The sequence below is a fragment of the Rhinatrema bivittatum genome, chromosome 2 (genome assembly GCF_901001135.1).
Source record: "Rhinatrema bivittatum chromosome 2, aRhiBiv1.1, whole genome shotgun sequence".
Taxonomy (NCBI): domain Eukaryota; kingdom Metazoa; phylum Chordata; class Amphibia; order Gymnophiona; family Rhinatrematidae; genus Rhinatrema; species Rhinatrema bivittatum.
Genome location: NC_042616.1, coordinates 788,973,182 through 788,986,268, shown reverse-complemented (window position 1 = coordinate 788,986,268; position 13,087 = coordinate 788,973,182). Strand labels below are relative to the sequence as shown.

General features: G+C 49.6%; 1 protein-coding gene across 1 annotated transcript in view; it reads left to right on the top strand.

The window, feature by feature from the left end:
- Nucleotides 1-13,087, top strand: part of FAM135B (family with sequence similarity 135 member B) — a 397,453-nt gene that overhangs the window by 160,455 nt on the left and 223,911 nt on the right. The window contains exon 6 of the mRNA XM_029592069.1: nucleotides 12,101-12,240. Within this exon, the coding sequence (XP_029447929.1) occupies nucleotides 12,101-12,240 (140 nt within the window). The remainder of the gene's footprint in view (nucleotides 1-12,100; nucleotides 12,241-13,087) is intronic.

The following is a 13,087-nucleotide window of genomic DNA, read 5'->3' as shown; positions in this document are numbered from 1 at the left end:
ATTGCTGTGGGAGCGGTCCTCTCACAAATCTCTAACTCCGGACATCTCCTACCCTGCTCCTATTTTTCTAAGAAGTTCTCCTCTGCCGAGTGCAATTACGGTATTGGGGATAAGGAGTTGCTAGCGGTCAAACTCGCGCTGGAGGAATGGAGACAGTGGTTGGAGGGCTCCCTCCATCCAGTTACAATTTATACAGATCACAAGAATCTGGAATTCCTTAACCAGGCCCAACGTCTCAATCCTCGACAAGCACGATGGTCCCTTTTCTTTAACCGTTTTAATTTCATTCTGAAGTACCGACCCGCGTTGAAGAATATACGGGCTGACGCACTCTCCCGTTATGAACTTCAGGAGGAGAAGGAAGACCTCCCACAACACATCATAGATCCCGCTAAAATCCAGATAGCTAGCACCACAGTTTCCGCTCTTGGACGAGTGGTGGTTTCCTACAAAGACCGCAGAAGGGTGTTAGCTTGGGCCCATGACTCGCTTTCAGGGGGTCACGCCGGCAGGGAGAGGACGCTCGACCTGCTTAGCCGCTATTATTGGTGGCCTCGAATGCGACAAGATGTCCGAGTATATGTTGACTCATGCCCAGTTTGTGCCCGGCAAAAACCGCCTAGTGGTCGGCCCTGGGGCCTCCTGCAGCCGCTGCCTATTCCCGCGGAACCATGGTCCCACATAGCCACGGACTTTGTAGTGGATCTGCCCCCCTCGGAAGGCAATACGGTGATTTGGGTAACTGTAGACCGTTTTTCCAAGATGATTCGCCTGGTACCCTTGCCGAAGCTGCCCTCTGCACCTGAACTCGCACTCCTCTTCACTACCCACGTCTTCCGGGCTCACGGTCTACCACAGAGTATTGTATCGGATCGAGGGCCACAGTTCACGGCTCGTTTTTGGCGTGCCCTTTGCAGGAAATTTGGGGTCCAATTAAACTTATCCACAGCCTTTCACCCCCAGACTAATGGTCAGACAGAGCGCACGAACCGCACTCTTAAAGCCTTCCTTTGCAGTTTTATCTCCGAAAAAGGAAGTAACTGGACTTCTCTCCTGCCTTGGGCAGAATTCGCCTACAACAACCATACCCATGCTGCCACTGGACAAACCCCTTTCCAGATTGTGTATGGACGTCACCCAAGGCCTCCTTTGCCGCTTCCAATTTCCATTCCATCACCTGCTGCCTTAACCACAGCACGGCAAGTACATCATCTCTGGAAGAGGATTCAACTCAAACTGACCACCGCAGCAAAACGGTCCCAGCAGTATACCAACCGTCATCGACGACCAGCGCCAGTTTTTCTGCCAGGTACCAAGGTGTGGTTAAGCACTCGGAACCTCCAACTACCTAACCGCTCTCGTAAGTTGGCCCCTCGATACTGCGGGCCTTTTCAGGTTGCGGAGCGTATTGGTACCGTTTCCTACAGACTTCGCCTTCCGTCTTCACTTCGCATCCACAACGTGTTCCACGTATCTTTGCTGAAACCGGTGGTACTGTCCCGGTACCATCATCCTTCCACGGATGCGCTATCCTCCCCTACATCTTCAGAGACTACTTATCAGGTTCGAGAAGTCCTGGATGTTCGCTTCCATGCCCGTCGCTGGGAATACCTACTGGCATGGGAGGGGTGTGGCTCCGAAGAAGACTCTTGGGAGCTAGCTCGGAACATCTTGGACAAATCGTTGCTCACTCAATTTCATCTGGACCATCCTGGGAAACCTGGCCCTCGGCGGAGGGGGCGTAAGAAGGGGGGTACTGTTGCGGTCTCGGTCGCCACGCTGGCGCCCGAGGCCTTACCTTCCTCCCGCGTCCCGGGGAGCTGCCGCGTTCCGCGGTCTCAGGACCCCGGCCGCCGCTTTCCACCGCCGTTTGACTCTCCGCGGGCCTGCAGGGCCTCCGGGCGCCATGCGCCGACTCTCTCGCTGCCGCTGGCGTGCCCCCACGGCCAGTCCCGCCCCCAGGCGCGCGCGCGCGACTGTCCCCCGCTTTTAAAGGGACCAGCGCGGGAAAACCCGGCTCCTCCCTTCTCTGACGTCAGACGCTGCAGGGCTATTTAAGCCCTGCAGTCCCTTCCCTTCTTTGCCTTGCAACGAGGTTCACTACTTCCTGTAGTTCTCAGTTGCGTTCCTGGATTACCTGTTACCTGCCTGACTCTGCTCGCCTGACTCCGTTTTGCCTGCTGCCTGCCTTGACCTCGGATTGCCTGACTTCGCCTGCCTGCTGCCTGCCTTGACCTCGGATTGCCTGACTTCGCCTGCCTGCTACCTGCCTAGACTCCGGTTCGTAGTTTCGACCTGCTTGTCTTCAGCCTGCCTTGACCTCGGCCCGTGATCCCGTCTTCTGCTTGCTCGCTGCCTGCCCAGACTCCAGACCGGACTCTACTCCTGGGTTTCTTCGTTCTCACCTAAGTCCCAGCGGTCCGGGTCCCTACGGGCTTCTCCTGGGGGGATCTCGGACTTCCAGGGCGAAGTCTCCTAAGTCCTAGCAACCCGGGCTCTCACAGCTCCTCTGGAGGAGTCTCGGGTTTCCAGGTGAAGACCCTCTTGCCCAGTGGGAGTTCTGCCTACCGACTGTTCCCTCGGTCCGGTCGGCCCAAGGATCCACATCCGGGTTTTCGCCAGCACAACAATGTCACCATTGCTGCTGTGGCCCTTTGCTATCCCATTTGAGTGCATTCTTTCAACATGGTCTGTTTGGGGCCTTCTCTTGCCATCACATTGTTATGCTGGCATCAGCTCTAACATTAGAGCTATACTGTGGAAATTGGGTTGTCACTTCCACTTCCTAGGTTCTTTGCTGTAATCATCATTTTGCCAAAGGATCAGATCATTTTTCTGTATATGTAGTGTTGCTATCTGTAACAATGTATGTACATTATCCACAAAATGTGCTGGTTATTTCGGTTAAAATGTCATTGCTATTTGAGATCTTGTCCTTACAGATTGTGATTACCAAAGATGTTGAATTGCTTTGAATGTTGTGTCTACAAATGCTTAATAAAGTGATCACATATTTTGGAACATTACTTTCTGGTTATGTCTTTTTATTTTGTGTTTTTTGTCTTAAGGTTTCACTAGGTTAGAGGTTTGGGACCCACATGACCTTACATGCAAGAGTGTCATTTGCTGGTCCAACTAGGCAAATTTCCTACATGTAAGACCATTAGAGTAACGCTGGCAGCCACCACTTACTCCTTGTGCTGGCGTCCTTTTTCTAGCTGCCCCCCCTCCCCCTTTCCACCCTTTGACCTTCCACTTGTTACACTTTTTACTTTGTCAAGTGACCACACTGAAACGGTTATTGGTATCAACAGGCCGCAGCTTTATTTCTCTTAACATATTAATAAACTTCCTTGGGCCACCCGAGCCGGTATGCTGTCCGTGACGGCCCGCCGTAACCAAGCCAGGCGTCCTTTTGCCCTGGGCCCCCGCGGAGTCCCCGCTCCCAGGCGGGGGTCCCGCCATTTGGCACATTCGGCGCTCCGCCTTTGCGCCCCCTCTGCGCGGACTGGCTCCCACGCCGTCCGGTGATGCCGCCGGCACCACTTCCAATATATCCCCCGGCCCGGGTAACCGCCATAACACGAGGTAGGGGTACCCTTGCCTCGTGTCCCCCCACTCAACTAATTAGCTGCGGCCTGTACTCTTCCTGCATATCCTGCTTCTATGGCATCCTGCAATGCATTATTAAATATATCATAACCAATATCAGACAAATGCACCCCATCCTCCCTGAATAGTCCTGGGCACCTGTCCTCGGCCCATTCGTGTCTGATCTGTTGTATCCCTCGTTTGCTTGTCCACAGCTCCATTTGCCTGTTAATTTTTTTTCTACCTCTGTTCCATAATTTGGAGTCTCTCCACTTGGGCCTTGGTATGATTTCGGACCATACCAGTTTTGTCTCTGGATACAACTGAGTTATGATGTTTAAGTCATCTTTTATCTTGTTGATCAATCCCTTGCATGTTATCGTACTCAAGTCATTGCCCCCCAGGTGCATGATCATTACATCTGGAGCCGCCCTAGAATCTTTCAGGCGCCGTAGTAAGGGCAATAACTGCTCCCATCGCATGCCGGGCTTTCCTGTCCACACAACGACCCACCCTTGCGTTGCCAATCCCAGATGCTGTCCATAAGGCCGCCCAATCGCTCACTTGGCCGCCCAACGTATGTACGAGTGACCTACAATCCATGCTATTCGGTGCACTCGTTGTTGCTCTGCAAAATATAATCAGACGGTTAGTTATCATTTACAGTAGACACTCTGTCCAACCTTACATATGCATTGACTACATTTGACCTCCATCTTCCTATTTTCTTTATTGTGTCTTTTCCCAAACCAGCCTGTGCTGCGCTTGTTGCAGCTCCGATTCTGAAGGAATGCGAGCTGAATTTTGTCGCGTCCCACTTTAACTTGGTTACTGCCGCTCTCAAGACCGCCGTGAATTGAAATCTTGTCAAGGGAGAACCGTCGCTATGAATCAGGAAGTGTTTCCCACCTTCTGGTCGTACTGCCAAGTATTCTCTCGCGTTTAAGATGGGGCATGTATTACAACCCGCGACCTGTTTTAGCCATATCGTGGTGCCCCTTGCCTGCTGGTCCGTCTTGGACCTATGAATTTTTAAGCTTAATGCCATCTCCGTGCACTCGACGTTCTTGCGTAGCAATCCGCCCTGTCCGTCGTCCTTCTTGTTGGGTGCCACCAATTCGCTGATTCGTAGGGCTCCGAAGAAAGCCAGCGCGAATGCGGCTCTGAATAGCCTGGTCTCGTATGCAGATGAGCAAACCTCCGCCAGGGTCTCCCATAGCCTTTTCAACTTGAGATGTGTAATAGGATGTCTTTCGTCTCTGGTCGCACCGGTCTTCCTTGCCCATCCTGCCAGCATCTTCTTTATGATGAAGGATTTTGTGGGGTCTCCCCATCCGCGTGCCTTAAAGAAAAAGGCCGCTCCTGCTAGGCGCTTGATGACAGCGTTTCTGGAAACTCCGCTCTCTATTGATGTGTCTATGAATTTGCTCATAAGTTCCTCTGTGGCTGGTCCTTGTTTCCATCCGTTCTTCCCCAGGAAGTTGGTTACCTCCTCGAATCCTTGACAGTACGACGCCCACGTTGACGGAGCTACCGATCTGCTGAGTAAGTCCCTAGTTGTTGCCGACCAATTTCCCATAGTCGCGCCGGCATTGCAGTTGCTGTTGTCTCCGCCGTGGGTACCTGCTTATGAAATAGATTCCATTTAGCACGAGACAAAGCATCCGCTGCGCCATTCAGAACCCCTGGGACATGTCTCGCTCTAAGGGTTATATTGTGGCGTAATGCCTCTAGCACTATCTCTCTCAGTAAGCTCACTACCATTGGGCATTTTGCCGACTGAGCATTCAGAACATGAACAGCCGCTTGGTTGTCGCACCAGAAAATAATGTGTCTGTATTGAAGCTTCGTGTTCCACAATACGAGCGTCACCCATATGGGGAACAGCTCCAGGAAGGTTATGTTCTTTGTTAAACCCTTCTCCTTCCAGTCCTCTGGCCACTGCTCTGCACACCACGCCCCTTGGCATAGTGCTCCGAAGCCCCAACCGCCTGACGCATCCGTTTGTATGTTCAATTCTGTACTTGACATTGGTGAGTCCTGTATGACTGCCATGCCATTGAAATTTTTTAGGAAGGAGTTCCATATCTCGAAGTCTGATCTTATTTCTTTCGATATCCGAAGGTAGTGGTGTGGTCTCTTTATCCCTACCGTCGCTAAAGCTAACCTTCGCATGAATGCTCTGCCCATGGGGATCACCCTACAAGCGAAGTTTAGAGTTCCCAATATTGCTTGTGCGACCTGCAGTGTTATTTTCTTTGCCGTGATCGTCCGCTGTAACATTTCGCGGAGTTTGTCTAGTTTGTCTTCCGGTAGTCTGGCCATCATCTTTTCGGAATCCAATTCTATTCCCAAAAAAGATAAGATCGTTGTTGGACCTTCAGTTTTATTGCTGGCCAATGGCACTCCGAATTCCTCAGCTACCTTCTGGAAGTTGGCAAGCAGGTCGCCGCATGTGCGAGAATTTCGTGGGCCGATGAATAGAAAATCGTCCAAGTAATGGATGATATTTTTGGATTCCGTCCTTGTCGCTACCACCCAGTGCAGGAATGAGCTGAATAGCTCGAAGTATGCGCATGATACTGAACACCCCATGGGCATGCATTTGTCGAAGTAGTACTGATTGCAGAACGTGAATCCCAACAATGGGAAGCTATCCGGGTGCACTGGAAGTAACCTGAATGTGGACTCTATGTCTACTTTCGCCAGCATGGCCCCTCTTCCGCATGTACGTAACATAGCCAGTGCCGTATCAAATGACGCGTACTGCACAGAGCACTCCTCCGGGGGGAGGTGATCGTTTACTGACTGGCCCGGTGGGAATGACAGATTCTGTATAAGTCGGAACTTTCCTTTTTCTTTCTTGGGTATTACTGCTAATGGTGATATGAACATGTGCCGGTAAGGTTGTTGCGTGAACGGGCCAGCCATCCTGCCGAGTGATAGTTCCGTCTCCAACTTCTCGTGGACTATGTCCTCGTACCTTGTTGCTGATGGGGCATTGCCTGCGTTTGTTGTTAACAGTTGTCCTTGAAACGGGATGATAAAGCCTTCCTTGAATCCTTGTCTAATCCTGTCCGCTTTTTGTTTATTCGGATACAAATCCAACCATGGCTCCATAGCCTCCAGATGAACTGGTGAAGGAGCTTTTCCGAACTGTAGCTTCTCAGTTTGCTTTCGCCTTACTCCCTTCCGTTGCCCTTCTTGGGCATTTTATCATTGGATGCGGGGCTGCGCAATTAGTGCAAACATGTTTGAATTTGCAATCTTGGAATGAGCATACGGCTTTGTTGAATCGCCAACAGGTGTTATCATGTGTCGATGTCTGTCTTGTAGCCTGCCTATATGGTGATGTCCTTCTTGCACTCCTTGCTCTCATTCCTTGATCGGATGACTTGCGTGTCATGTGCTCGATCCAGAGGCTGACATCCTGCGTCCCCCAAGTCATGTGCTGGTTCTCCTCCATTTTGTCGCGGAACTTCTCGTCATAGTTCAACCATGACCAGCCCTCGTGTTGTTGGTATGTTCTCATAATGTGTACTGCGTATGTTAACATGGGCCCGTATTGCGACGGGTCCTTCCGCCCTACGACGCTAGTCATATATAGGAATGCCTTCGTCCAGTTGATTATGTTCTTGGGTATTCTGAGTTCCTTATCCTTTGTTGTGGTTGAGTCTTTCGACTTCTTTCTCTTGCCAGATTTTCGTCGCCCTTGAAGAATGCTGAATATATCAATATACTTCCTCCCATAGCTCCGACAATGTTGTGAGTGCCGGTGGCCCCCTTGCCTCTTTATCTATTGCTTTTTTCGTTGCAGGCTGTTCGCTATCTGAGCTTGAGTCTGAAGATGATGAGCCTGTGGAGCTATCAGAGCTGGTGCTTGCCCTACGCCTGCGCTTCGCCTTGCGCTTCTTTTTGCTGACCTGGTTACTTTCGTTCACTGTGTGCCCTGCCTCTGGAGGTATCGTCTTAAGCCCGTTATCCCCCTCTGTGTGCCCGCACTCACCCGCACTGCCGTGTTCAGCCTGTGCTTGCTGTGCCGCTTGACTAGTGGATGGTTGTTCCTCGTCACGTCGCTGCTCTTGGGCTCCACTCCGTACAGTCTGCCCCTCTGTCGGTACAGCATCCGAAGTCTGCATTGGCATGTCCGCTCTTAATCCGTTTGCCCCCGTATTACTGCCGGACCCCGGCTCCTGATTGCCCCTCTGCTCCAGTGATGTCCCACTAGGTGGCCCCGACCAGGGTCCCCATGCAGACCGGGCTTGTTGACTGGACCATCCTGCCTGAGGGCACTCCCATGGTCGTCTCGCAGGGCCCCATCCGCGGTACGGGCCTGGATCGCTCCATCCCGATATGGGGCCTTCATACCATCCTGCGCTGTCCTGATTCCGCCACGGGTGCTCCATTTGATTGTTGTATCCCCATTGCTCCCATGGCCGTGGCCCGCTGCTCTGGAAGTTCGGGTGACTCCACCTGTATGCGCCCCATTCTTCATCCCGGCCGTTGGCGGGGCGTGGTGAGAGTCCTCGGGCACCCCCGTGCCCTGCCTGTGTCTCGTGCACACTTCTTCCGTCACGAGTGTCTTCTCCAGTCGCCTCCCCACACGCTGGCTCCACTGCTTCCACTTCTGCCACTTCCTCTATGTTTGTTGCTTGCCGTTCCCTTCGTCTCTGGTCCGTTAACCTAACGGTGACTCTTCTTCCTTTGTTGGCCGCTCCTCTTGTTCTCTTCGCACCACACAAGCTTCCTGGTGCGGTTTTTGGGGGCGCTCCCCTCTTGTCCTTGTCTTTCGCAGGTGCTGAGGATCTAGTCGCCATCCTTCTTCCGCCTGCTGTCTTGGTCCTCGGCGAATCTCTCGCTGTTCTGCGGGTTGACATGCTGCCTATGATTGCCGTAAGAAATCAGTGGGTTGTTATTTGCCGTCCATACCGTTGGTCTGCTGCCAGGCATAACATTTAATATCAAGTACAAACAGTCACAGTCCCAACATTTAACTTGCATTTCTGTCCCCCACCTGCATTTGCAACCATCGTTTTCCTCCCCCCCCCCTCCTTTCTTTAAACATTCCTCCCTGTCTGTCTTATCTCTCCTCCCTTCCCTGTTTTTTTTTTTTTTTTGTGTATGTTCCCCGTGAAATACCGCATGTGCCTGTAATGCCACGGCCCCCCGCTCTGCCAAGCCCGGCTGGAGCCCTCCTGTGGCCTTCATCAACACAGACCCCCGGGCACGCGGGCCCTCCCCCCCATGTAATCAGCCTGCCCCCGTTTGCGACCACCCCCTTCTGCCGGCTCTGACCGCCATGCAAGTGCCGTGCCTCCTTTTCCCCCTGCCTCCTCGGTAACCTCTTTTGGCTCATTTCCTCTGTCGCTCGTGGGGCCCTCAGGTGTGGGACCGACGCATACCGTACACAGTTCCTAAATATATGTATACATTTTTTTTCTTTTTTTTTGTAATTTGTTTTATTTCATTTTGTTGTATTTATTTATTTATTCGTTTATTTGTTTAGTTTGCTTCCTTACTCTCTCCCCCTCCCCCGGAGGATAGTTAAGTCCCCTACAAGAAGCCACCGAGGCCCACCCCCTTTTTTTTTTTTACTTATTCTTTCCCTGCTTTGTACATACTTTGTAAATACTTTTTTATACTTGCGGTTCCACGCAGCCACCTCCTCCTACCGATCCTCTCTGCTCCCTGAGACCTCTCCTGCTCGCTCGTGCCTGCGTCACACTCCTCGTGGCTCGGTCGCCGCCTGGTCTCGCTAGGCCCGAAGGCCTCGTGGCTCGGTCGCCGGCTGGTCCCCTCTAGGCCGTGCGGCCGCGCTTGTTACTCCGTCCGGGCGTCCTTATCTTCCGAATCGTCGACAAACGAATCGCCGCTGCCCGAATCGCTGCCTGCCGGATCGTGCCGCCTGAATCGCCGCCTTCCGACTCGCCTCCCCCGAATCGCTCGAACGGATCGCTGCCCGGCCGAATCGCCGATCGCGTGTGTCGTCCGTGTCCCCGATGCGGAGAAAAAAGGGCTGTCCCTCCCGCCTCGCGGCCCTTTAAAGGGGGCTCCGCGTCATCGGCCCGTGCCGCTGTCGCCCGTCGATGACGCGGAGCCTGTAGGGGGTGCGTCATCAGCGGCGCGCCTGTCGCCCCTGATGACCCGCCCCCCCACCACCCCGTACATCCCCGCCCCCCCGACGGCCGCCGCACATTGCGGGTGGCGCGCCGTTACGGGGGCGGCTCGGCCAGTCGCCTCGAGCCTCCCTATATGTGGTTTGTTTATCACGAATTAGGCAATTTCAATGAAAGCATTTGAGTCTTGCCTGCATTAGAGACAGCTGTGTACATGAATTGTGGATATACACCACCTTATCTGTACTAGTACATTATATATCCTGAGGTCTATCATCCGAAGTCATTTAGAAGGGCAACTGTGATAGCGATATTAAGTCGGAGGCACAAAAAAAAAATACACAAAAAAAACATTCTGCTTGCCGGTTGACAGGATCGAAACCCATGGCTGTCAGCGGGTTTGATAACCGGCGCCGGTAAAATTAAGCATTGGTTGTCGGACCCTCTGACAGTCGACTCTTCCGCTAATAAGGAGGCGCTAGGGATGCGCTATTGCCCCTAGTGCCTCCTTATTAGTGCCCGGCCCAATTTAAATATAGGACCGTGCACCCAGTACAGGTGCTCAACTCGGAGCACCAGCTCTCCCACACCTTTTACTGAATCGGCCTGATACTGAGTTAGTCATATAAATTAATCTGCTAACTAAACCCTACTCCGGATCATCCCTTATTATTCAGCGAAATCGTATTTGGATAATGAATTATTCAGCTACATTTTAACTGTATAAGCAAGGGGATATTCAAAACTTGCTATTTAGATATAGTAACATAGTAATGACAGCAGATAAAGACCAGAAGTCTGCACAGCAATTTGGTTATGGTAGTAACTGCCGCTCCTTGCAGATTACCCTCATGTAGAAATGTTACACCATCCCTTTTTTTATGCCTTCAGGGATTCGCAGTGCCATTAACTATTCTCGTCTCACCACCTCTTCTGGGAGAGAATTCCAGGCATCTGCCACCCTACCGTGAAGAAATATTTCCTGATATAGGTTCTGAGTCTTCTCCCCTGGAGTTTCTTATCATGACCCCTAGTTCTATTATTTCCTTTCCAGTGGAAAAGGTTTGAAGGTTGTGCATCATTAATACCTAGCAGGTATCTGAAGGTCTGTATCATATTTCTCCTACTCTTCCACTCCTCCAGAGTATTCATATTTAGATCCTTCAGCCTCTCCTTTCAGGGCTTCTGATAACAGCCCCCCCCCCCCCCCCCCCCAGCATTTTGGTTGCCTTCCTCTGGACCGTTTCCATCCTGTCTATCATTTCTAAGATATGGTCTCTAGTACTCTAGGCGAGGTCTCATTAAGGAGCTGTACAAGGGCATTATGACTTCCGTTTTTTTTGCTCGTTATTCCTCTCTCTATACAGCCCAGCATCTTTCTGGCTTTAGCTACTGCCTTGTCACATTGTTTTGCCACCTTTAGATCACCAGACACAATCACCCCAAGGTCCCTCTCCTGCTCTGTGCACAATAATATTTCGCCTCCCATCACATACAAGCTCTTTTGGATTTCTGCACCTTAAGTGCAGAATAACTTCTGAGTTATTCAGCGCAATGGCTTTGAATATGGATCTGGAGCTCAATATTTCTGCAAGTAAAATTTACAAACCCTCCAGACAACTACGCTCTTTCGACAAATGTTTATTGGAAATTCCTAATGTAAAATCTGTAAGTCTATCCCTAATCCGTAAACGCGCTTTTTCAGTTGCAGGTCCAACAATATGGAACGCTCTGCCTGACTATATCCGACTGACCTCCAACCGTAGAGAATTTAAAAAATCACTGAAAACTTACCTATTTACCCAAGCTTTTCAACTACAATAGTTTGTATAAATTCATGATCTCCAACTAACCTTTTAACAATTGTCTGTATTTTAATTTGTGTATGTTTTGACTATGTGTAAACCGCCTAGACGGATATTTATCCATTGAGCGGTATATAAAAACTTTTAAATAAATAAATAAATAAATAAGTAAGTTTTGAAATAATGCAGCTTTCATCCAAAGATTTAACTTACAAAACGTTAGTAAGGTAAAAAAAAATTAATAGAAAAAAATTGTGCAAGCAAAGTGTTGTACAAGATATGGTGTGTAACTTTTTCTTGATGCTTAAATTTTGCACTTTTGGTCAAACATTTCATAACGATTATTAAAGGTATATTTTCATATACTTTCTGTGGGCATTTTTCCTTTCTTAAAGTTGCACAAAATTAAACCCTTGCTGTTTTCTAAATTATGCAAGAAAATTGGCTTATCGAATGTTTGAGGTTTCTTTGCCCAGAATGTAGATTTAGCTCACAGTGTACAGTATATTAATAAAGAAAGCATGAATAGGATCTAGCAGATCTTGAAACTTGTGCTAATAAAAGATATTATAATTTCTTGTTTTGCAGATGATGCCAGTCCATGTTCCCCCTGTGTTTATGACAATAATGGGCACAGCAGGATATTTCCCATCTTCTACAGGAATGAAGATATTGTTATTAATGAAACAATAAACTTCAGGGTTCACCTGCTTTTGGATGGTGAGAAGGTAAGTCTTATCAGGAGCAAAGGAACATATAGACAAATTTGCAGCTGCTACATATTCCTTGTAGTTTAAACATATTTGAAATTTCTGGTCCTTTATAGTAATTAGTTCATACAGTTCTGATAGCACAGTTCAAAACAGATCAGGTCATGGTTTCTTAGAGATGAGGTAAAACCAAGCAGATATGAACTCAAAATCACAAAGCTGATTAGCCTTAGGCTTGTGGCCTGGGTTCATTGGCTCCCATGCCTAAAAGAGATTGCAGGCAATCAAATTACATGGAGTTGTGGCCCTTCCTCTGTGGAAAAGCTAGAGTGGGGGCTGGGAGACATAAGAACATGCCATACTGGGTCAGACCAAGGGTCCATCAACCCCTGCATCCTGTTTCCAACAGTGGCCAATCCAGCTAGTGCTACTCCTGGGAAGCAGGGAATCCTGATACTTTTTGCCCCTATCAACTCAATCTCTAGTTCTTCCAACAAGAAACGCAACACTTGTTAAATGCAAAATCCCTCCTTGTAACAGGGTTTCATAGTGATGAGAGATGAAGGAGAAGAGACTGAAAGTGGAAGCAAGGACTAGAAATGAGCATTGGGGATGAGAAAGGGGAATCGAAGAATAAAACAGAGGGTGGAAATGGTGAAAGACATGGCATGAGAAGTGAACATAGGGTAATAGAGACAGAATAGAAAAAAAGATGGAGGGAAGGAAGCAGGAGAGATGAAGATAAACAACAACTTAGAAAATTTTTATTTAAATATCATATTGTGAGTTTTGAAAATTGTTTCTATACTAGATGGCATAGCTTCAAAAGGGATAAAAGTCTTATAGGAAACAAAATGCAATGTGG